The sequence below is a fragment of the Nerophis lumbriciformis genome, linkage group LG03 (genome assembly GCF_033978685.3).
Source record: "Nerophis lumbriciformis linkage group LG03, RoL_Nlum_v2.1, whole genome shotgun sequence".
NCBI classification, from domain to species: Eukaryota; Metazoa; Chordata; class Actinopteri; order Syngnathiformes; family Syngnathidae; genus Nerophis; species Nerophis lumbriciformis.
Window position 1 is genome coordinate 57,435,379 of NC_084550.2, and position 23,675 is coordinate 57,459,053.

The 23,675-nt window shown below is 37.7% G+C and overlaps 1 protein-coding gene across 3 annotated transcripts in view; it reads right to left on the minus strand.

Moving 5' to 3' along the window:
• sec61a1a (SEC61 translocon subunit alpha 1a) overlaps positions 1-23,675 on the minus strand; it is a 90,560-nt gene that overhangs the window by 16,092 nt on the left and 50,793 nt on the right. The window contains exon 4 of one of the 3 annotated variants that reach the window (XM_061939909.2): positions 17,020-17,095. In XM_061939909.2, coding sequence (XP_061795893.1) covers positions 17,020-17,092 — 73 coding nt within the window. In that variant the 5' untranslated portion in view covers positions 17,093-17,095. Of the gene's footprint in view, positions 1-1,271; positions 1,451-17,019; positions 17,108-23,675 lie in introns of those variants that run through there. The other 2 variants (XM_061939914.1, XM_061939915.2) reach the window with 2 other exon arrangements.

Here is a 23,675-nt window from a genome sequence, read left to right on the forward strand (position 1 = left end):
AACAACAAAAATAAAAATCACAAACATACAGAGAAGTGTCACTGAATAAAAAACAACAACAAAAAACAGAGTTGGGGTAAGTGAAAAGGTTCACTGTCAACAGTGAGTGTCACATTTATGTAAATAATTATGCAGCCCCAGGTCAAGTCAAATTGTTTTGGTGTACCCCTCAGATTATATTTACATTTCTCTAAATCTATTCTGTTTTATGTGTTTTATGTTGCACAATTGCACCAAGAAAAATTCCTAGTTTGTGAACCCGTTCTCAAACAATGGCAATGAAAAAATATTCTGATTCTGATTCTAATTCTAATTGATTGATTGAAACTTGTATTAGTAGATTGCACAGTTAAGTACATATTCCGTACAATTGACCACTAAATGGTAACACCCGAATAAGTTTTTCAACTTGTTTAAGTCGGGGTCCACTTAAATTGATTCATGATACAGATATATACTATCCAATATATATTAACATCATAATGCAGTCATCACACAAGATAATCATCAGAGTATATACATTGAATTATTTACAATCCGGGGTGTGGGATATGGAGGGGCGGGGGGTTAGGTTTGGTTGGTATCAACACTTCAGTCATCAACAATCAGCATCAACAATTGCATCATCAGAGAAATGGACATTGAAACAGTGTAGGACTGACTTTGTAGGATATGTACAGCAAGTAGTGGACATAGAGAGATCAGAAAGTATAAGAAAAAGTGTCTACATTTGATTATTTACAATCCGAAGAGGTATTATGTGGACGGGAGGGTGTTAGTTTAGGGTTGTAGTTGTAATAATAATAAACAATTAAAATACAATTTACAAAATGTATTATTTTCCACAATTCATTTGATAGCTGCACCTTGACATGGTTTATAACACATTTATGATGTGTGTGCTTCCAGCGATTAGCGAACAAGCCTGAATAAGAAGATAACCTCTCTGGGTGTTAAGCGTCGTCATCACTTCACTCTCAAGTGTATTTCAATGAGTGGCTAACAAGTTAGCTACAATGTTCTCCTAAAGCAAAATGACAACATTTAGGACTAAATATCACCATTATACAATTGTTTGGTGAAACGGTTGAAAATAACCACCATATAACGACATCTTATGGCAAATATTTAAAAAAAGACGAGAAGCTGCTAGCTTACAACGGAAGCTAACGTGCTAACGATGTAGCAATGCTACGTTAAGAGCGCCCCAGGTTATGTAAACAAAAACACGAATGTAGTTATTTTATTTTAACCAAAGAGAATATACTCACTGCCCATGATGATGTGCTAAATGTCCACCAGAGCTCTCTTGTGCTGAAACAACCCGACGCTCGATCAATGTGCGGATAAGCTGTAGACGCCCGGGGTCAGGTAGGAGACCGTGTTGCCAGATGGAAAATGACCAATTATCGTACCAGACGCTTAAAATGATCGCATTTTGAGGAACATAACGGTAATTTTCATGAACATCTGGAAACATTAAAAACATTACAACAAACCTCGTTTAGTAATCAAATTAACTAACATAACTGGTGTTAAGAAGCCGCCACTGGCATAAGAGCGCATTCGTTTGGCTGTAAAGTGGCATCTGAGACATTACACGCCGTCAGGCGCAGTGTAGCATGCATCCTGTTTGTGTTCGCTAATAACCATGTTCGCACGCTTTATGTGCTTTAAAAAAAAAAAATCATAAATCGTATGGAGGGTGAAATTATATCACAAATTTTAATGTTTATCGTACGCCTGGCAACGCGCAGCCGAACAGACGCGTCACCATTACCCACGTGACACAAGCCTCTTAAAGGGCCATTACATTTCTCCTGCTCAGCAAGCTAGTGTATAATAGAATAGAATATTGTTATTGTCATTGTACATTGTACAACCAAATTGCAAGCAAACTCATTTAGTGCAAATGTTATGGGTTTTTTATGTATTAATTTGTATCCATTTATCTTAGTACCAATATTCTTATGATTTTATGTGTCATCTATGAATTTGCACTAAATGAGTTTGCTTGCAATTTCGTTGTACAATGTACAAAGACAATAAAGATCTATTCTTTTATCGCATATAATTATTGTACATTCATAAGATACACTACAAAAGTACAAAACCCAAAACCAGCGAAGTTGTCACGTTGTGTAATTCTAAAATACAAACAGAATACAATGATTTGCAAATCCTTTTCAACTTATATTTAATTGAATAGACTGCAAAGACAAGATATTTAATGTTCGAACTGGAAAACGTTATTTTTTTGCAAATATTAGCTCATTTGGAATTTGATGCCTGCAACTGGCACAAGTGGCAAAAAAGACTGAGAAAGTTGAGGAATGATCATCCAACACTTATTTGGAACACCCCACAGGTGAACAGGCTAATTGGGAACAGGTGGGTGCCATGATTGGGTATAAAAGCAGCTTCCATGAAATGCTCAGTCATTCACAAACAAGGATGGGGCGAGGGTCACCACTTTGTGAACAAATCAAATCAAATCAAATCAACTTTATTTAACAAATGCGTGGGCAAATTGTCGAACAGTTTAAGAACAACATTTCTCAACGAGCTCTCGCAAGAAATTTAGGGATTTCACCATCTATGGTCTGTAATATCATCAAAAGGTTCAGAAAATCTGGAAAAATCACTTCACGTAACATTAAATGCCCGTGACCTTGGAACCCTCAGGCGGTACTGCATCAAAAAGCGACATCTGTGTGTAAAGGATATCACCACATGGGCTCAAGAGCACGTCAGAAAACCACTGTCAGTAACTACAGTTGGTCGCTACATCTGTAAGTGCAAGTTAAAATTCTACTGTGCAAAGCGAAAGCCATTTATCAACAACACCCATAAAACGCCGCCGGCTTCGCTGGGCCCGAGCTCATCTAAGATGCGAAGTGTAAAAGGGTTCTGTGGTCTGACGAGTCCACATTTTAAGTTGTTTTTGGAAACTGTGGACGTCGTGTCCTCCGGACCAAAGAGGAAAAGAACCATCCGGATTGTTATAAGCGCAAAGTTCAAAAGCCAGCATTTGCTTATTGCAGCAAGATAATGCCAAGCCACGTGTTACAACAGCGTGGCTTCATAGTAAAAGAGTGCAGGTACTAGACTGGCCGGCCTGTAGTCCAGACCTGTCTACCATTGAAAATGTGTGGCGCATTATGAAGCCTAAAATACCACAACGGAGACCCCCGGACTGTTGAACAACTTAAGCTGTACATCAAGCAAGAATGGGAAATAATTCCACCTGAAAAGCTTCAAAAATGTGTCTCCTCAGTTCCCAAACGTTTACTGAGTGTTGTTAAAAGGAAAAGCCATGTAACACAGTGGTAAAAATGCCCCTGTGACAACTTGTTTGCAATGTGTTGTTGCCATTAAATTCTAAGTTAATGATTATTTGCAAAAAAAATAATAAAGTTTCTCAGTTCGAACATTAAATATCTTGTCTTTGCAGTCTATTCAATTGAATATAAGTTGAAAATAATTTGCCAATCATTGTATTGTTTTTATTTACTATTTACACAACGTGCCTACTTCACTGGTTTTGGGTTTTGTAAATACAGTTAATGCCATGCAACATGTATCAACGGCGAGCCTCAGTCTGGTAAATAAATTAAAAATACAAAATAATGACACAGAGTCAGCTCATCTATGAATCTCAAACAAAATCAAAATTAATTTACTTGGACTTACTATCCATTGTACCTTATATCCTATTTATTTATTTTTACACCCCACATAACCAGAAAAGCCAGTAGAGGGCAGCAGAGGACTAAATCCATCTCAATGGCATAGCCAGCATGTTATTGTTTATAGTTGACTCCCATGGATATTGGGTTGAACTTCACGAGGCTATGCAAACCAAAACAAGAATCTTCTCAAAGGCAAAGGCCAGTACTATAAGAAACACTTGGATATAATTCAAGAGGCCCTGATGTACTTTCTTTATTTCCTTCCTTCTGCTTGAGGATGCCAGTCCATCAGCAAGACACATGTTTTTAGGATCCTCATAATGTCGGAAATCTACTTCACAATGTCACTTCTTGGAATTCATCTTTTCACTCGATGAACTGCTCCCCTCACCTCCCAAGGGATGATCAAGGGTGATGGGTCAAATGCAGAGGACAAATTTCACCACACCTAGTGTGTGTGTGACAATCATTGCTACTTTAACTTTAACTGTATCCAGTTATCATGGCTGTAGTAGTGTTGTCCCGATACCAATATTTTGGTACCGGTATTATTTCGATACATTTCGGTACTTTTCTAAAAAAAGGGGACCACTACAAAATTGCATTATGAACTTTATTTTTACAAACAATATTAGGGTACATTAAACATATGTTTCTTATTGCAAGTTCGTCCTTAAAAACCTCTAAAGGCCTTAGTGGCCACATGCGGGGACAGCACCTTTTAGCTCTTATTTTCAAAATTGTGTACACTACTGAATTGGGGTCTTATGGCTGCTTAAGTGGACACTTATACTGCCATCTGGTGGTGTCAGAAGAGTATTACATACAATGGAATTTTGGGGGGGAAAAAGTGTAAAAATAAGAATTAGCATGTCACTAAACATGAAGTACACGTTTGTTACTTATGGACTAAGTACATCATATCAAAAGATGATTCTTAGTTTTTATTCCAATTAGGGTCCAATAAGCCCAAATAGCAAAGATAAATTAAAAAAAAGCATGTAAACAAACAGCTTGGGCCTTAATTTAAATAAAATAGTGAACATACAAGACAACTTGTCTTTTAGTAGCAAGTAAACAAACAAAGGCTCCTAATTTAGTCTGCTGACATATGCAGTAACATATCGTGTCATTTTCCATTCTATTATTTTGTCAAAATTATTAAGGATGAGCGGTAGAAAATTAATTATTAATCTACTTGTTAATTTACTGTTAGTATCTGCTTACTTTCTCTTTTAACATGTTCTATCTACACTTCTGTTAAAATGTAATAATCACTTATTCTTCTGTTGTTTAATACTTTACATTAGTTTTGGATGATACCACAAATTTAGGTATGAATCCGATACCAAGTAGTTACAGGATCATATTGGTCATATTGATCATATATTGGTTATATTCAAAGTCCTCATGTGTCCAGGGACATATTTCCTGAGTTTATAAACATAATACACATTTTAAAAAAACGAAAGAAGATGTTGTGATGGCAAAAAATATTGACGTAATCATAGTAGTATCGACTAGATACGCTCCTGTATTTGGTATCATTACAGTGGATGTTAGGTGTAGATCCACCAATGGCGTTTGTTTACATTTTGACACCGGTGAGCTACGGTGTGTAGTGAAGCATGTATAGCGGAACGGTACTTTTCAGAGGCGGTATAGTACCGATTATGATTCATTAGTATCGCGGTACTATACTAATAACGGTATACCGTACAACCCTAGTCTGTAGTATTGTCACTTGGGAAGATATATTGTAATACAAATGGTTTCCAGGCGCGTAGGGTAAATGTTAAACCTAAGGTATTCAGGAAGCTTAATGGAGTGTTGCCGAAACAAAAGGCTGCTGTAACTTGTTTGGTTGTGATCCTGCGACAACTGAGTAATCCTGTTCCAGATGACTCAGTTCTCCCCGCTTATTATCATTAACATGTGGCCAGAAGAAAAGAAGCCTTTAAGGAGGGGTCCACTTGTAAGGGTACGCTGATTATTATTTAACAAATAATCATTTCCTGCATTACAATACTGTAAATGCCTTTCAAAGAATGAAGCATATAGTGCCAGTTCCACTCTTAGTTTTCCAGGAAGTATATTATTGTCAATTGTGCTGACTGCAGCGGAATCAGTCAAATCAAAGTCTTTGTAGGTTTTTTTTTTCTTTTTTTAATAATCCCAAAAACATTTGTTTTTGTCGGTGACATATTCTAGGAAAATATAGACTTGTTATGCAAAACACAAATGTCTACTGTTCTCAGGAGGTTTTATGAGTCTGTAACCGTGTATTACTGTAAGGCAGGGGTGTCAAAGTCAAGGCCCGCGGGCCGGATTTGGCCCGCTGGATGTTTTCACCTCTCCTTTGGGTCAAAGTCCAGTTCAACTCCGCAGATATACAGTACAATGCATCCGACTAAAAACCTTTAAATGTTTTATTTAAATCATATTTAAACGTGTTGTTCCTGAAATGCTCATGACACTTGCTTTGTGTTGGTACACACTGTGTAATTTTGACTTTGCTTCAAAAAAATTAGCCGTAAAATATCAAATAATATTATTTATCTCATTCACGTAAGAGACTAAACGTATAAGATTTCATGGGATTTAGCGATTCGGAGTGACAGATTGTTTGGTAAACGTATAGCATGTTCTATATGTTATAGTTATTTGAATGACTCTTACCATAATATGTTACGTTAACATACCAGGCACGTTCTCAGTTGGTTATTTATGAGTCATATAACGTACACTTATTCAGCCTGTTGTTCACTATTCTTCATGTGTTTTAAATTGCCTTTCAAATGTCTATTCTTGGTGTTGGCTTTTATCAAATACATTTCCCCAAAAAATGCGACTTATACTCCAGTGCGACTTATATATGTTTTTTTCCTTCTTTATTATGCATTTTTGGCCGGTGCGACTTATACTCCGGAGCGACTTATAGTCTGAAAAATACGGTAAATAACACCTCCGCCTTGTTTTTAATAAATATTTAGGCCCACTAGGCTACTGTATTTTAATGTTGGTCATTACGGTGATAGTTGGAAAGCCAAGTATTTACTGAGTTGGTATTTGGTGAAAAAAGTTGGAGAACCACTGAATTAAAGGGAAATTGCACTTTTTTGTAGTTTACAATCATTATGAAAGGCATGACGAAGGATGTATTTTTTTAATACATTCTAACTTGTAAATCAACTTAAATAAAAGTCTGCTTACAACGGAGCCCATGGGAGATCCTCTATTCAGCCCATAAAACCCAATAAATAACCATCCAAAGAAGAGCCAACAATACTCCATTTACATTTTGTGACTTGAATATTAACCAAGTATTAGTGATATTGTTATTTTAAGTGCTAACGCAGACAAACTATTTATAGCAGCGCCGTGATCACTAGCTTGTGTGCTTATGTTGACATGATCGACTGGTGTGCTGCTTCCTCACATCCTTTCTCGATCATAAATAATGCCTCTCATTTTTGTAGGAGAAAGATGAGGACGTATTCCGACAAGTTAAAACCATTTGACAGCCAAATTAGACCCAGTAATGTCGAGAACGACATAAAGACACTTTGTTCCACCCAACTTTTCCTCACGAAGATTCTGAATCATTCTTCATTTAAACGGGAATATAACAAGATTCTATCAGTCTGCATCCTAATGACAGCAGACCTTGTACAGTAAGTGATGTTTTATTATGTTTGTTGGTTCTCATGAAGTCTGCAGTGAGTAATAATCAGTGTTCTTGGTAAAAATAAAAAAAAAGGGAACGTTGTGATGCGTATGCTTAAAATGAGCAAAATACGTAAGTATTAAATGTTAAAACAGAAAACGACACAGAAGAGGTGGTGATAGCTTAAATGACCAAGTAAATACAAGGCCAGTATCATTGATACTGTAACAATACCGACACATTTTACTTGGACTTTTTCACAATATTTACAACATGATTCCCTTTAATGACAAACAAATGTTTGAGCAAAATAAAGTCAACAATACTACATAAGTAAACCATAGCAAAAAACTACTATTGGCTCTCATTTAAGTCCTTTGCCGTTTATCCCACTAAGCCCTCCTGTATTCAGGATAGACTATTTTTTATTTACGCCACAATGGGGAAATTCCCTGTTTGTTAACAATATATTTGAACAACAGCACAAAAAAACATACACTTGATATCAACAATATCGGTATTTAAATCATGCTTATTAAAATACCCCCCCCCCAGTCAGCTGAGAGTGAGCCACAAGCAGGACATGTTCACACAACACACACCACACATGACTTGCAGATTCTCATACACTTGTCAAAACAGGGATGAGTTCATGTAATGCCAAAATGACATCACCTCAGGTGACTTCAGATGAACTGAAACGGAACATTTCTTGCTTTCTTAACAGTGAAACCTATCAGGCCAACAGCCAGTGGAGCGCGTCTCAGAGTTCAGATATACGACGACAGTGTGCCGGTACTTTGTCTTCTAGGGAACTTAACTGGTGTGTGAACATATCTTTGAAGGAAATTGAGCTGTTTGGCCACAATACCCAGCAATATGTTTGTAGGAGAAAAGGTGAGGCCTTTAATCCCAGGAACACCACTCCTACAGTCAAGCATAGTGGTGATAGTATTGTGCTCTGGGCCTGTTTTGCTGCCAATGGAACTGGTGCTTTACAGAGAGGAAATGAGACAATGAAAAAGGAGGATTACCTCCAAATTCTTCAGGACAACCTAAAATCATCAGCCCGGAGGTTGGGTCTTGGGCGCAGTTGGGTGCTCCAACAGGACAATGACCCCAAACACATGTCAAAAGAGGTAAAGGAATGGCTAAATCAGGCTAGAATGAAGGTTTTAGAATTACCTTCCCAAAGTCCTGACTTAAACGTGGACAATGCTGAAGAAACAAGTCCATGTCAGAAAACCAACACATTAAGCTGAACTGCACCAATTTTGTCAAGACGAGTGGTCAAAAATTCAAGCAGAAGCTTGTGGATGGCTACCAAAAGCGCCTTATTGCAGTGAAACTTGCCAAGGGACATGTAACCAAATATTAACATTGCTGTATGTATACTTTTGACCCAGCAGATTTGGTCACATTTTCAGTAGACCCATAATAAATTCATAAAGGAACCAAACTTCATGTTTTTTTTAGTATGTGCTCCAATCACTCTATCACAAAAATATAAGAGTTGTAGAAATTATTGGAAACTCAAGACAGCCATGACATTATGTTCTTTACAAGTGTATGTCAACTTGTGATCGCGACCAGAAGTTTGGACACACCTTCTCATTTAATGGCTTTCCTTTATTTTCATGACATTGTAGATTGTCACTGAAGGCATCACAACTATGAATGAACACATGTGGAGTTATGTATTTAACAAAAAGAAGGTCAAATAACTAAAAAAAACATGTTTTATATTCTAGTTCCTTCAAAATAGCCACCCTTTAATCTGATTACTTTTTTGCACTCTCTTGGCATTCTCTCAATGAGCTTCAAGAGGTAGTCACCTGAAATGGTTTTCACTTCACAGGTGCGCTTGAAGCTCATCGAGAGAATGCCAAGAGTGTGCAAAGCAGCAATCAGAGCAAAGGGTGGCTATTTTGAAGAAACTAGAATACAAAACATGTTTTCATGTTTTAAAAGTTGCGAGGGATAAACGCTTATTTAGTGAAAGGACAAAGGCAACACATGCTTTTATGTCAGTCTCCAAAATTCCCCAATAACACCTAAACAATTCGTAAGATTTGAAGAAAAAGAAAAGTACCGAGCGGTAAAGAGGTCTGAATACTGGCCAAACACAGCAACACATTTCTAAAATGGCAACACTGATCCTTACTGCCACGTCTTTTTGGTTACTGTCTGGAAGACAAATGTAAGCTTATAATGTTTGTTAAGAAGCAAGTTACAATGCATACTGCCACCTACTGTACGGAATTCGACAAACTACTTTCACAGTCCCATTAAAGTTAAAGTCAAACCGACCGAGTCATACCAAAGACTAGAAAAACGGGACCCATTACCTCCCTGCTTGGAATTCAGCATCAAGGGTTGGAATTGGGCGTTAAAACTCCAAAATGATTCCCGAGCGCGGCCACCGTTGTTGCTCACTGCTCCCCTCACCCCCCAGGGGGTGGAACAAGTAGATGGGTCATATTCTGTTTATGAGTGATGGCAAACAGGTAGAGCCAAATCTATTTGTGGCGGTCCTAAAGAATACGACAAATTGAATGTATGGAAAACACAAAGTACTGCGCACTTTGGAGCATAATATGGCATGAAGAGAATATGAATGCTTTTAGATATTTAGGGAAAGTAAATTAATTTAATTATGATCATGATTTCTGGTTATGTTAGGCCAACAGAGAAGGCCCTGCTGGCCCTGAAGGCCACACCACTGTAATGTATTGGTTAATATAGGAATATTTTGTGCATGTCAATGTAGTCAATGGCGCGTGTAATCTAGTAGGAACATTTTGTCCTCAACCTCATTCTCGAGGATCAAAGAGCACCTAAATCCTTCTCACCACACAATCCAGGCTTAGAAAAGCTTAGCACTTCACAATATAAGAAGATGACTTTTTACAGCATACCCACACTAGGTCAGTGTTTCTCAAACAGATGTGTCAGGGGTCGGGGGGGCCGTGAGAGCCAGGGGCACTTCAAGTATTAGCGTCTTTATTCACGTTTGAACGGTACACAAGCCTCTAGCTAGGTGGCAGCAGTGCTCAAAATAATTAACAGGATGACCGGGAAGTATAAGGAAGTGTGCATGAATACGGTAGGTAACCAGGATATACAGTATAAGATCTTTTAGGGCAGGGGTCGGCAACCAAAAATGTTGAAAGATCCATATTGGACCAAAAATACAAAAACAAATCTGTCTGGATCCGCAAAAAATAAAAAACCTTATATAAGTGTTATAATGAAGACAACACATGATGTCTATATTAGCTATCAAAGCCTACTATCAAAGGCTGACGCAAATCTTCGTTGACAGAAATGTTGTATTTTAATTTTTATTCTACACATTTTTGCAACATTGGAAATCATTAGTAAAATGGAGGCTACTCAGAAGGTGAGATAACTTCTGGAAATTACTGTTTTAGAATGGCCAGAAGGTATAGATGTGTGTGTCCAAGTTAAAGGAAACGGCAGGCTGCCTTCTTCCAATGGATTTAAAACAATCTTTGCAAGCTGGGTAAAATTTGCTGTGGTCTGGAACAACATGGCACACAAACAACTATCTGAAATGCAGCCAATGTTACATACAGATAATGTGTCATGAGACATGCAAAACTAAATTATATACAAAGAGGATAAAAGTAAATGATATTAAATGAGCTCAAATATACCTACAAACGAGGCATAATGATGCAATATGTACATACAGCTAGCCTAAATAGCATGTTAGCATTGATTAGCTTGCATTCATGCACTGACCAAATACGACTGATTAGCACTCCAACAAGTCAATAACATCAACAAAGCGCACAGCATGAAACTTTTGGTGGACAAAATGAGACAAAGAAGGAGTGGAAGATTTTACATGTAAACAAACTGTTGCGTCACAGTCCACACTGTGGTCAGTTCAAGAACCACCGAAATTAGTAGGACAAAACGATGTTCACCAAATAGTCTCATCAGTGAAGCATACACACAAATATATTAAACAGTGGGCTTTCTAACAATTGGGAAGCTTTGTGTCATGTTTGTCCTCAAACAAAATACATACTAAAACAATTTTTTTCCCCCCTTTTTTAAAAATGCTCTAGGGAGCCACTAAGGCGGAACTAAAGAGCCGCGGGTTGCTGACCCCCGACCTAACCAGTTCGATGCCAGCGTGTCTGATCTCCTAACTATCAAACTCTGGGACTGATTTACTAAGATCTAAATACCTTGTGCTAAACAGCGTGTGCAGTCTATAAAATAGTGTGTACTATTAGTAGGCGGGTTGGTCCTTGCTTTTTTCAGGGAGTTGGCAAACCATTGCCACCCTCAGTGGCCTTGTGGTTAGAGTGTCTGCCCTGAGATCGGTAGGTCCTGAGTTCAAACCCCGGCCGAGTCACACCAAAGACTATAAAAATGGGAGCCATTACCTCCCTGCTTGGCACTCAGCATCAAGCGTTGGAATTGGGGGTTATATTACCAAATGATTCCCGGGCGCGGCCACCGCTGCTGCTCACTGCTCCCCTGTGGGGATGGGTCAAATGCAGAGAATAATTTCACCGCACCTAGTGTGTGTGTGTGACAATCATTGGCACTTTAACTTTACTTTAACAGACACTCTAATCTCGTGAAAACATTCACATAATTGCACAAGACCAGTCGCCATGTATTCAAAGGTTTAAAAAAAAAAAAAGTCAAGGCAATGATTACATTAATTAAAGAGTAATTCCATGACTTTTTGGGGGAAAGTATATAGTGAAAGGGTGAAAGAAAACACATTTTTGAGTGTAATAATAGATGATAAAATGAATTGGAAATCTTATGTAAAAATTAAAGTAGCAACAAACACGTCAATAATGAATAAAGCAAAACATGTTCTAGACCAAAAATCACTTCATATTCTTTACTGCTCACTCGTGTTACCATATCTGAGTTATTGTGTAGAAATATGGAGAAACAACTACAAATGTGTGCTTCATTCACTAACTGTGTAACAAAAAAGATCAATTAGAATAATACATAATGTTGGATATAGAAAACATACAAACCCTTTATTTATTAAATCACAATTACTGAAATTCAACGATTTGGTGCATTTGCAAACAGTTACAATTATGTACAAAGCAAACTATAACCTGTTACCCAAGAATGTACAACAAAAGAAATATAACCATAAAGGAAAATGTAATTTAAAACATTTGTATGCACGTACAACACTTAAAACCTTTAGCATATCTGTATGTGGAATTAAATTATGGAACGGATTAAGCAAAGAAATCAAACAAAGCACCAATATGATTCAGTTTAAGAGACTGTTCAAAGTACAAGTGTTCACAAAGTAGACAGAACAAGAATTATGATGAACATCTTGAACCCTTTTTTTTTTATTCAGACAAAGATTATTTATGTATTTAATATGTGTATTATTATTTATTTGTTCACTGTTCTGTTACAGAGAACAAGGAAATTGGATACAATTGCTTTGGTATGAAAAGGGGTAGGATTAAATAAGCTCTGCTTCTTCCTACTCCTTTTCGGACGTGCTGTAATGAAACAACTGGAATTGTGTGATACATTACATTGTATCGTATGCATGTTGGAAATAAACTGAAACTGAACTGAACTGAAAGTAACAAGTCACAACAACTAATCACTTTTTACCAACATTGATTGTTGATCATTAATGTGTGATGTTCAACAACACTCTGCATGCACGCAATGTGCTAACCAATTAAACACGGATAATGCTTGAAGGAATGTCATGCATGTCTATGCATAATGCAATCCTGTCCAGGCGTCGTCTCACTTGGCAATAATGCTACAGCTAAACGTACAGTACAGCTCCTACAGGTTCAGGGTATGCATGCGTATGTGCCACAACAGCTGTACGGCCTCACAACAACATCCTTATGTAACGTGTAAAGGTCGGCTGACATGGATGCACGGTCACATGACCCGTGGAAGGAGGTGTGACCATTCAATAACATGAAACGCGAAGTTGTGAACAGGGAAGGTGAGACGACACCCATCACACCTTCACAAAGATAACCATTGTCAGTCTATGTAATACACTAATCCATAACATAACCTGTCCATTAACTCTCCTTATCGGGAAAGTTGCCAAGGAATCCGGATCATTTCAGACTACAAAGGCTACACCCATGATCTTTTCGGCCTGTCGGGGTTATTTTTAGCTCTTACTGTGGATGCGCCTGCAGGACAAATAAGTCTGCATGTGCAGCCATGTGATCCGTATTGTATTTGTCTGCGGTTTGTGTTTAATAACATGACACATCATCACGTCAAGCCTTCACACGCCCAATCACCTTTGTCGGTGCACATTTGTAGCTGTCACACACCTGATAAATTAGGTCAACAAGTTGGAAATGCCCCCCACGGCATATTTTATTATCACTCCTTAGTTTGCGTGTATATTCTGTCAAGATGTTAAGGCGAAACACATTTACATGTCAAAGTGAAGTTAAACTTTTGTGTTCATGCTCCTTTGACGGTGACCCAAATGCAATTATGATACACTGCATGTTCTTTACAATACATTCAAAATAAAATGGAAAAAAAGTAATGTACTGTATTTACGAGAATAAGGCCATATACAATAAAAAAGAGAGAAAATTATACAAGGATAGTCAAATTATCAGAAAATTTAGTTTTTTAATAGAATTAAGTAAAATTAATGAGACAAACGTTTGAATTTCACAACAATCTAGTCTTAATTATACCTGATAATAGTCCTACTTTTAAAAGAATAAAATCATAATGTTACTTGAAAAAAATACAGGTAAAAGCCAGTAAATTAGAATATTTTGAAAAATTTGATTTATTTCAGTAATTGCATTCAAAAGGTGTAACTTGTACATTATATTTATTCATTGCACACAGACTGATGCATTCAAATGTTTATTTCATTTAATTTTGATGATTTGAAGTGGCAACAAATGAAAATCCAAAATTCCGTGTGTCACAAAATTAGAATATTACTTAAGGCTATTACAAAAAAGGGATTTTTAGAAATGTTGGCCAACTGAAAAGTATGAAAATGAAAAATATGAGCATGTGCAATACTCAATACTTGGTTGGAGCTCCTTTTGCCTCAATTACTGCGTTAATGCGGCGTGGCATGGAGTCGATGAGTTTCTGGCACTGCTCAGGTGTTATGAGAGCCCAGGTTGCTCTGATAGTGGCCTTCAACTCTTCTGCGTTTTTGGGTCTGGCATTCTGCATCTTCCTTTTCACAATACCCCACAGATTTTCTATGGGGCTAAGGTCAGGGGAGTTGGCGGGCCAATTTAGAACAGAAATACCATGGTCCGTAAACCAGGCACGGGTAGATTTTGCGCTGTGTGCAGGCGCCAAGTCCTGTTGGAACTTGAAATCTCCATCTCCATAGAGCAGGTCAGCAGCAGGAAGCATGAAGTGCTCTAAAACTTGCTGGTAGACGGCTGCGTTGACCCTGGATCTCAGGAAACAGAGTGGACCGACACCAGCTGGACTGCTGCTGAGTGGTCCAAAGTCATGTTTTCTGACGAAAGCAAATTTTGCATTTCCTTTGGAAATCGAGGTCCCAGAGTCTGGAGGAAGACAGGAGAGGCACAGGATCCACGTTGCCTGAAGTCTAGTGTAAAGTTTCCACCATCAGTGATGGTTTGGGGTGCCATGTCATCTGCTGGTGTCGGTCCACTCTGTTTCCTGAGATCCATGTGTGAAATTATTAACACATTAGCGTAAAATATAAAATAATATTACTTATCTCATTCACGTAAGAGACTTGACGTATAAGATTTCATGGGATTTAGCGATTAGGAGTGACAGAATGTTTGGTAAACGTATAGCATGTTCTATATGTTATAGTTATTTGAATGACTCTTACCATAATATGTTACGTTAACATACCAGGCACGTTCAGTTGGTTATTTATGCCTCATATAACGTACACTTATTCAGCCTGTTGTTCACTATTCTTTATTTATTTTAAATTGCCTTTCAAATATCTATTCTTGGTGTTGGGTTTTATCAAATAAATTTCCCCAAAAAATGCGACTTATACTCCAGTGCGACTTATATATGTTTTTCCCTTCTTTGTTATGCGTTTTCGGCCGGTGCGACTTATACTCCGAAAAATGCAGTGTATACACACACACACACACACACACACACACACACACACACACACACACACACACACACACACACACACAAAATATATATATATATATATATATATATATATATATATATATATATATATAAACATTTTATAGAACATACTCATAATCTGTTAATGCAATCTAAGTTGCTCAAATTTGATGATCTTGTTAAATACAATACAGTAGAAAAATAATTAATATGGCCTCATTCGTCACAGTTTATCTGACACATGAATCGTGACAAATTGGTGGGCTGCACTATCCCCTTTAGCCGCCAAATAGCAGAGGAGTGTAAAATATCTTAAAATTAGTTTTGTGGCTATTCCAACTTCGACCACAGCCTCAGTTGCTTTGTATAGTGGCGCTTTCCAACATTTTCAGCAGACTGCATAACAAAAGGACTAACCCCCCTATTCCTCTCACGCGAGACCCACCCAGGAATGGGGCCATTCGAATCCCTTTCCTACTGTACATCAATAATCTTATAAAAAGCATTTAATAAATTATTACCACCTAACCTACATTTTCTTTTTCAAAACAGTGCGGGCTCATAACTTGAGAAGTTTTAGATATTTTTCATTAACAACAGCACAAACCACTCATGAACGTTTTTGTCTGTCTGTAAACTCTATAACAAACTGGACTTACAACACAAGCAATGCCAAACTATTCATCGCTTTAAACTGTCATATAAACATCAGGCCTGGTTCAAATATAGAGATGAGGGTCTTTAATGTGAATTGCTGTTGTACTCCATCTCATAGAGTTAACATGTGCTCAATATTTTCTTACCATCGTTGGTATATTGTCTATTACCATTGGTGGTATTTTTGTCTATTAACATTGTTAGTACTGTGTATTCTTCTTACATTGTTGCTACAAATTGTTTCAATAAATTATTTGTTACCTGTTGTAACGCCACTATGGTATGACATTTATTTATTAATCCTTGAACAAAATAACAGTGAAGGTCAATGTATTAATCACTGAATGGAGAACGGGGCGTGGGGTTAAATAAATTATTTTCTTCCCACTCCCTTTCAGGCAAAACTGGATCATCATGTTTACATACTGTACATTCCCTTTTGCACTACATGAATTGATGTTATGTTGTCTAACGTGTATATTAATAAGTAGTAATGGTTCTGTTTTAAAAATGCTTAACGAGTTCAATTGAGGACCATCACCTATTTAACTGCTGCTGTGACCCAATGTCACCTCCATATTTATACTGTTGACTGTCAATCAGAATGTGCAATAATGTAATGTTACTTATTGTGCCTTGTATATACATTTTTATTTTTATTTTTATTTTAGCTAAGTACCGTGTGACTTGTTGAAGGGTGGACTAGCAAAGTAAGATTTTAATTGTACGGCAAACTGTCTGTTTAACTGTGCATATGACAATAAACAATCTTGAATCTTGAATCACCTATTTCTACTTGTGCAATGCAACATGTCTGAAAAGAAGAAGGAAGAAGCAGAACTGATTTATTCCTACCTTTTTTTATTTCCATGTATTTCCAGCATTTGCTGACAGTTTGTTCACTTCCTGCCTGCCTGATTGTCACCATTCTCTAATTGGGAGCAAAAAAAATAGAGAATGTGTAAGAATAGATCGATGTTGTGAGGACAAATAAAGAATAAAGATGCGATAGAACAAAAAATATATGACATGTTTAGAATAAATAGCAGAGTCATAGACTGACTCAAAAAGGATTACAAACAGAAAAAAGTGTGTGTGTGTGTGCTGAAATATTGCCTGAGAATATAGCAGTTACCCAGCAGTGACGATCTGATTCCGAGTTAATTCAGGCTGGTATCGGCGATACAGATCTGATACTTTGTGCAAATATACCTAAGGTGTCTGGTAAAATTTAAAAAGTAGTGTATTTCCAGTGTTGCTTCTCTTGGGGAATCATCTTCAAACAAAACCAAGTGTGGTTTTATCTGCACTCAATGCGTTATTGCAGCGATTCTCAACTGTGGTACGCGGGTACCAGCATATATTTTGATACTTTTCTTCAAAAACCCCACTAAAAATGGCATTATTGGCTTCTTTTTTTCTTTTTTTTTTAATCTTCCGGTACATTAAACATATGTTTCTTATTGCAATCGAAGAACAATTTTAGCATTAAATATAATAGTGAACTTGTCTTTTAGTAGTAAGCAAACAAAGGCTCCTAATTAGTCTGCTGACATATGCAGTAACATATTGTGTTTTTTCCCATTCTATTGGCTTGTCAACATTATGAGGGACACGCGGTAGAAAATGGATTATTAATCTACTTATTCATTTACTGTTAATATCTGCTAACTTTCTGTTTTAACATGTTCTATCTACACTTCTGTTAAAATGCAATAATCACTTTTTCTTCTGTTGTTTGGATGCTTTACATACGTTTTGGATGATACCAAAAATTTAAGTATCAATCCAATACCAAGTAGTTACAGGATCATACATTGGTCATAATTAAAGTCCTTTCTAAAAAAGGAAAAAAGATTTTGTGACAATTAAAATATCCATGTAATCATAGTAGTATCGACTAGATGTGCTCTTGTACTTGGTATCATTACAGTGGCTGTCAGGTGTAGATCCACCCAAGCCATTTGTTTACATTGAGGAGCGTCGGCTTGTTGGCGGTGAGCTAGTGTATCCTCCTACGGTGTGTAGTGAAGCATGTTTAGCTATTCCTCGTTCTGCAGGGATGATACTTGTAAGAAACTTACTTTATTTGTCCCCATAAAGGCGAGGATTAGTGATTTAGAAGTAGCTGTCGCAATTGTTGGATACGGAAAGGATATCGAGAATCGAGAAAGAGACATCAATCTGTCAATCCGTTGATGTTCCAGGAAATCTAATTTTCAGTGAATGTATAGGATTGGCAAATATAAGCTTTGGCTTCAGCCTATTCCTTTTTCGGTCATTCTTTTTCTTTTCTTTTTGTGTGTAAATGTGTATGATTGTTAAATATTTATAATCTGTACTGTTAAAAAACTGGTCACACAAAATGGTTGATGGTTGATTATATGACCGAAATAAACTTATTTCATTCATATGACTTTAAACCATAACCAAGCATGCATCAATATAGCTCTTGTCTCAAAGTAGGTGTACTGTCACCACCTGTCACATCACACCGTGACTTATTTTGAGTTTTTTGCAGTTTTCCTGTGTGTAGTGTTTTAGTTCTTGTCTTGCACTCCTATTTCGGTGGCTTTTTCTTTTTTTTTTGGTATTTTCCTGTAGCAGTTTCATGTCTTCCTTTGAGCGATATTTCCCGCATCTACTTTGTTTTAGCAATCAAGAATATTTCAGTTGTTTTTATCCTTCTTTGTGGGGACATTGTCGATTGTCATGTCATGTTCGGATGTACATTGTGGACACCGTCTTTGCTCCACAGTAAGTCTTTGCTGTCGTCCAGCATTCTGTTTTTCTTTACTTTGTAGCCAGTTCAGTTTTAGTTTCGTTCTGCATAGCCTGCCCTAAACTTCAATGCCTTTTCTTAGGGGCACTCACCTTTTGTTTATTTTTGGTTTAAGCATTAGACACCTTTTTACCTGCACACTGCCTCCCGCTGTTCCCGACATCTACAAAGCATTTACCGGCTGCCATTTACTGATATGGAAGAGTATTACAAAGTTACTCTGCCGAGCTCTAGACAGCACCGACACTCAACAACAACACATCATTTGCAGACTATAATTACTGGTTTGCAAAAAATATTTTAACCCAAATAGGTGAAATTAGATAATCTCCCACGGCACAGTGGTTGAAAAACAATGTTTTAAAGCACCTCTTACTGAGGGTGTTTCAGTGTTATAACTTCACCTTTATCTTCAGTTTTTAAGCCAAAATGCGTCCATTCTCCCTTTTCTGTCTGCACACTGTGTCTGCTTTTAAGTACTCCGTGCGTGTGTGTTGCCGAACATGGTCCACTGCTTTTAAAACCAGCAATGTCACAACCTGACAACGGAGGACCGTCACGCCCGTTAAAAAAAATAGGGAAACTGTAATTTTTGGATGCAGTATACAACCGTTTATGATTCATTAGTACCGCGGTACTTAATTAGTACCGATATACCGTTCAACCCTAGCCGGCTCTATCTATTGGTAGGCCAAAGAATAACTTGATTAAATGTTATAATACAACTCTTTTATTTTCTTATATTCAAACACAGTGTTACTGTTCAAACTGTGTGTTGTGTTACAACATTCTTTATATATATTTTAATGAATACTTAGGCCTACTACGATACTGTATTTTTATGTTGGTCATTATGCTGGTACTTGCGGAGCCAAGTGTTTTCTGAAGTGGTACTTGGTGAAGAAAAGTTTGAGAACCACTGCGTATTCATATTCAATTCTGTATATAGTTTCTCCAAGTAGCCGATAATAAAAGGCTACATCCACTTGTTGTTTATAATAGTAAGCGACTTATTTTTATTGACAGTATTTTTTTCTAATAAACAAATGACAAGACTGAATGACTGAGCACAGCAGTATGCCGCAGCACTTGCATATTACGTACTTACCGAGGCGGAAGAAAAAGTAGTTCCTGCGATCGAATCGTGTTTTATTTAAACAAGATTTCAACGATTTAGTTACTTTACACTGTTCCTTGGTAATTATACACATTATCTCAAATGATAAGTATCAAAAGTATCGATATTTTGATTTGAGAATCGATATTAGAGCCTAAAGATCTATTATCGGCGGTATCGATTTTTCAGTATCGATCCGCACATCACTATTAACCGGTCTGTCTGGAAAAAGAGCCAACAGCTTCAAGGCATGTAGAGAATTCTCAGGTTGGCTCCAATCGTCTGTTGGCGCTGATATCGGATTCATCTGTTGCCATGCGTTCATAAAGTATCACATTTTTAGACGCCCTACATGAGAGGTTCTGATGCTCACACACACTCCAATGTCAGCAGTTATTCCACATTGTACTTCCATTTTTAAACTCCCTAAGGCATGGGTGTCAAACTCTGGCCCGCGGGCCCCGTGTAATTTAATTTGGCCCTTGAGGCAATATCAAATTAACATTAGAGCTGGCCCGCCGGTATTATACAGCGGCGGTGCCACTGTAACACCGCATTCACCGCTAATAGTCATACTTGCCAACCCTCCCGATTTTCAGTGCCCCTCTCGAAAGTCTCCCGGGGCAACCATTCTCCCGAATTTGTCCCGATTTCCACCCGGACAACAATATTGGGGGCGTGCCTTAAAGGCACTGCCTTTAGCGTCCTCTACAACCTGTCGTCACGTCTGCTTTTCCTCCATACAAACAGCGTGCCGGCCCCTGTCACATGATATATGCGGCTTCTACACACACATAAGTGAATGCAATCCATACTTGATCAACAGCCATACAGGTCACACTGAGGGTGGCCGCATAAACAACTTTAACACTGTTACAAATATGCGCCACACTGTGAAACCACACCAAACAAGAATGACAAACACATTTCGGGAGAACATCCGCACCGTAACACAACATAAACACAACAGAACATATACCCAGAACCCCTTGCAGCACTAACTCTTCCGAGACGCTACAATATACACCCCCCGCTACCACCAAACCCCGCCCCGCCAACCCCGCCCACCTGAGGCCCGACATTAATGAACTAGCATCCCAAAAAAGATGCCAGGTCTCTGGCTTGGGCACATCAGATTAGATCAGTGTGTCGCAAACTGAGCAGTAAAAAGGCCTGAATGGTTGGTTTAGTCATTGTTATTTTATTTTCAAATTTATTAGCCTGTGGAAAAAGTTAATGTTGATATTTACCTCAGAAGGCTGCAAATAGAAAAGAGGCATTCAATTTTTTATTTAAATGTCATTTAATATACCATTGATGTTTTTTTGTTTGTTTTTTGAAAGTTGATTTTGCACTATTAAGTTATATAAGCGTTGCTTGTTCCATATTCAGTGTTAAAGCAAATCAGTGTAGCAAACTGAGCAATAATTAACGTTTTATTCATGCACTTTCTCTTGCTACTTCAAGGCTTGAATGTTTGATTCATTCATTATTGTTATTTTATTTTCAAATTTATTATTAGCCTGTGGAAAAAGTTCATTTTGATATTTACCTCAGAAGGCTGCAAATAGAAAAGAGGCATTCAATTTTTATTTACATTTTAATTGATATGCCATTAATATTTTTGAATTATTATTATTAGGGCCCGCACGGCCCATTGCAAAAGGACTCCCACAGGGAGTCCTTATGCAATGGGACATAAGGACCTATTGAATTTCTAAGGTTTTATTAGGGCCCGCACGGCCCATTGCAAAAGGACTCCCACAGGGAGTCCTTATGCAATGGGACATAAGGACCTATTGAATTTGTAACGTTTTATTATTCTTTATTAGGGCCCGCACGGCCCATTGCAAAAGGACTCCCACAGGGAGTCCTTATGCAATGGGACATAAGGACCTATTGAATTTCTAAGGTTTTATTATTATTATTATTATTATTATTCTTCCGCAGCTTTGCGCACTACTTTGACCCCCTTAACATGCTTCAAAACTCACCAAATTTTACACACACATCAGTAATTCTTGGCAAAACTTTTTATCAAAAAACCAAACCTCAAAACTCAAGATTGCGCTCTAGCGCCCCCTAGGAGAAAAAAAAAACTAGACTGCCTGTAACTCCCACTACGAAGGTCGGAAAAACATGAAACAAAATTCTCTATGTAGGTCGGACTCAGACCTAACTTTCATAATGGTACATTCTTGGGCTAAAATCAACAGGAAGTTGGCAATTCCCCCTTCAAGACAAAAAAGTACTAAAAACAGTCACTTTTGCATCTTTGAGCTGTTATTTGACCCCCTTAACATGCTTCAAAACTCACCAAACTGAACACACACATCAGGACTGGCTAAAACTGTGATCTAATGAAAAAACCTAACCCCAAATCCAAAAATTGTGCTCTACAGCAATTTTTTAATCAAACCGACAAAAAACTGCTACTCGGAAGAAAAAAAAGACAAAACTGCCTGTAACTCCCACTGGGAAGGTCGGAGAGACATGAAACAAAAACCTCTATGTAGGTCTCACTTAGACCTACATTTCATAAATTGACAACCCCCACCAAAAATCTACAGGAAGTTTGCTATTCCCCCTTCAAAACAACATTTTTGTAAAAACCGGTCACCTTCCTTCAAAATCTATCTCCTCTGAGCGCGTTTGTCGTTTTGCCTTCAAATTAACACAGGTGAGAGATACAACCCTTGTGATTAAAAGTATAGATGGGATTTGTAATACCTGCTCCGGTTTTGATTTTATGACCCTTCAAAGACCCGCTGCGCTGATGCTCCTGCGGTGCTGTTTTTTCAAGATGGCTGCTTAAAAGCAGGCTGCACTAACGTGCCCACACAATGCAGACAAGGTAGGTACACTAGACAAAAGTCTTGGGACACTTCAGACTAAAAGTAGACAAAAGTATTGGGACACTTAGGACTAGCACCTGCCAAATACGCGGGCCCGACCAATGCTGCTTGCAGCTTTAATTAGGGCCCGCAGTGGCCCATTGCAAAAGGACTCCCACAGGGAGTCCTTATGCAATGGGACATAAGGACCTATTGAAATTGTAAGGTTTTATTATTATTCTTTATTCTTTCTTTATTCTTCCGCAGCTTTGCGCACTACTTTCACCCCCTTAACATGCTTCAAAACTCACCAAATTTGACGCACACATAAAAAAACGCGAACAAAACTCTTTGGTAAAAATACCTAACGCCAAAACACAAAATTGCGCTCTAGCGCCCCCTACCAAGCCAACTTGTTCTAACTCCCCGTACGAATGTCGTAGAGACATGAAACAAAAACCTCTATGTAGGTCTCACTTAGACTTAAATTTTATTAATTTATTTTCTCGGGCAAAAATCTACAGGAAGTTTGCTATTCCCCCTTCAACACTCAATTTTAATAAAATCAGTCACTTTTGCCTCTTTCAGCTGTAATTTGACCCCCTTAACATGCTTCAAAACTCACCAAACTGAACGCACACATCAGGAGTGGCAAAAACTGTGATCTAATAAAATAACCTAACCCCAAATTTAAAAATTGCGCTCTACAGAATTTTTTTAATAAAACGCACAAAAAACTGCTCTTCGGATGAAAAATATTACTAAACTGCCTGTAACT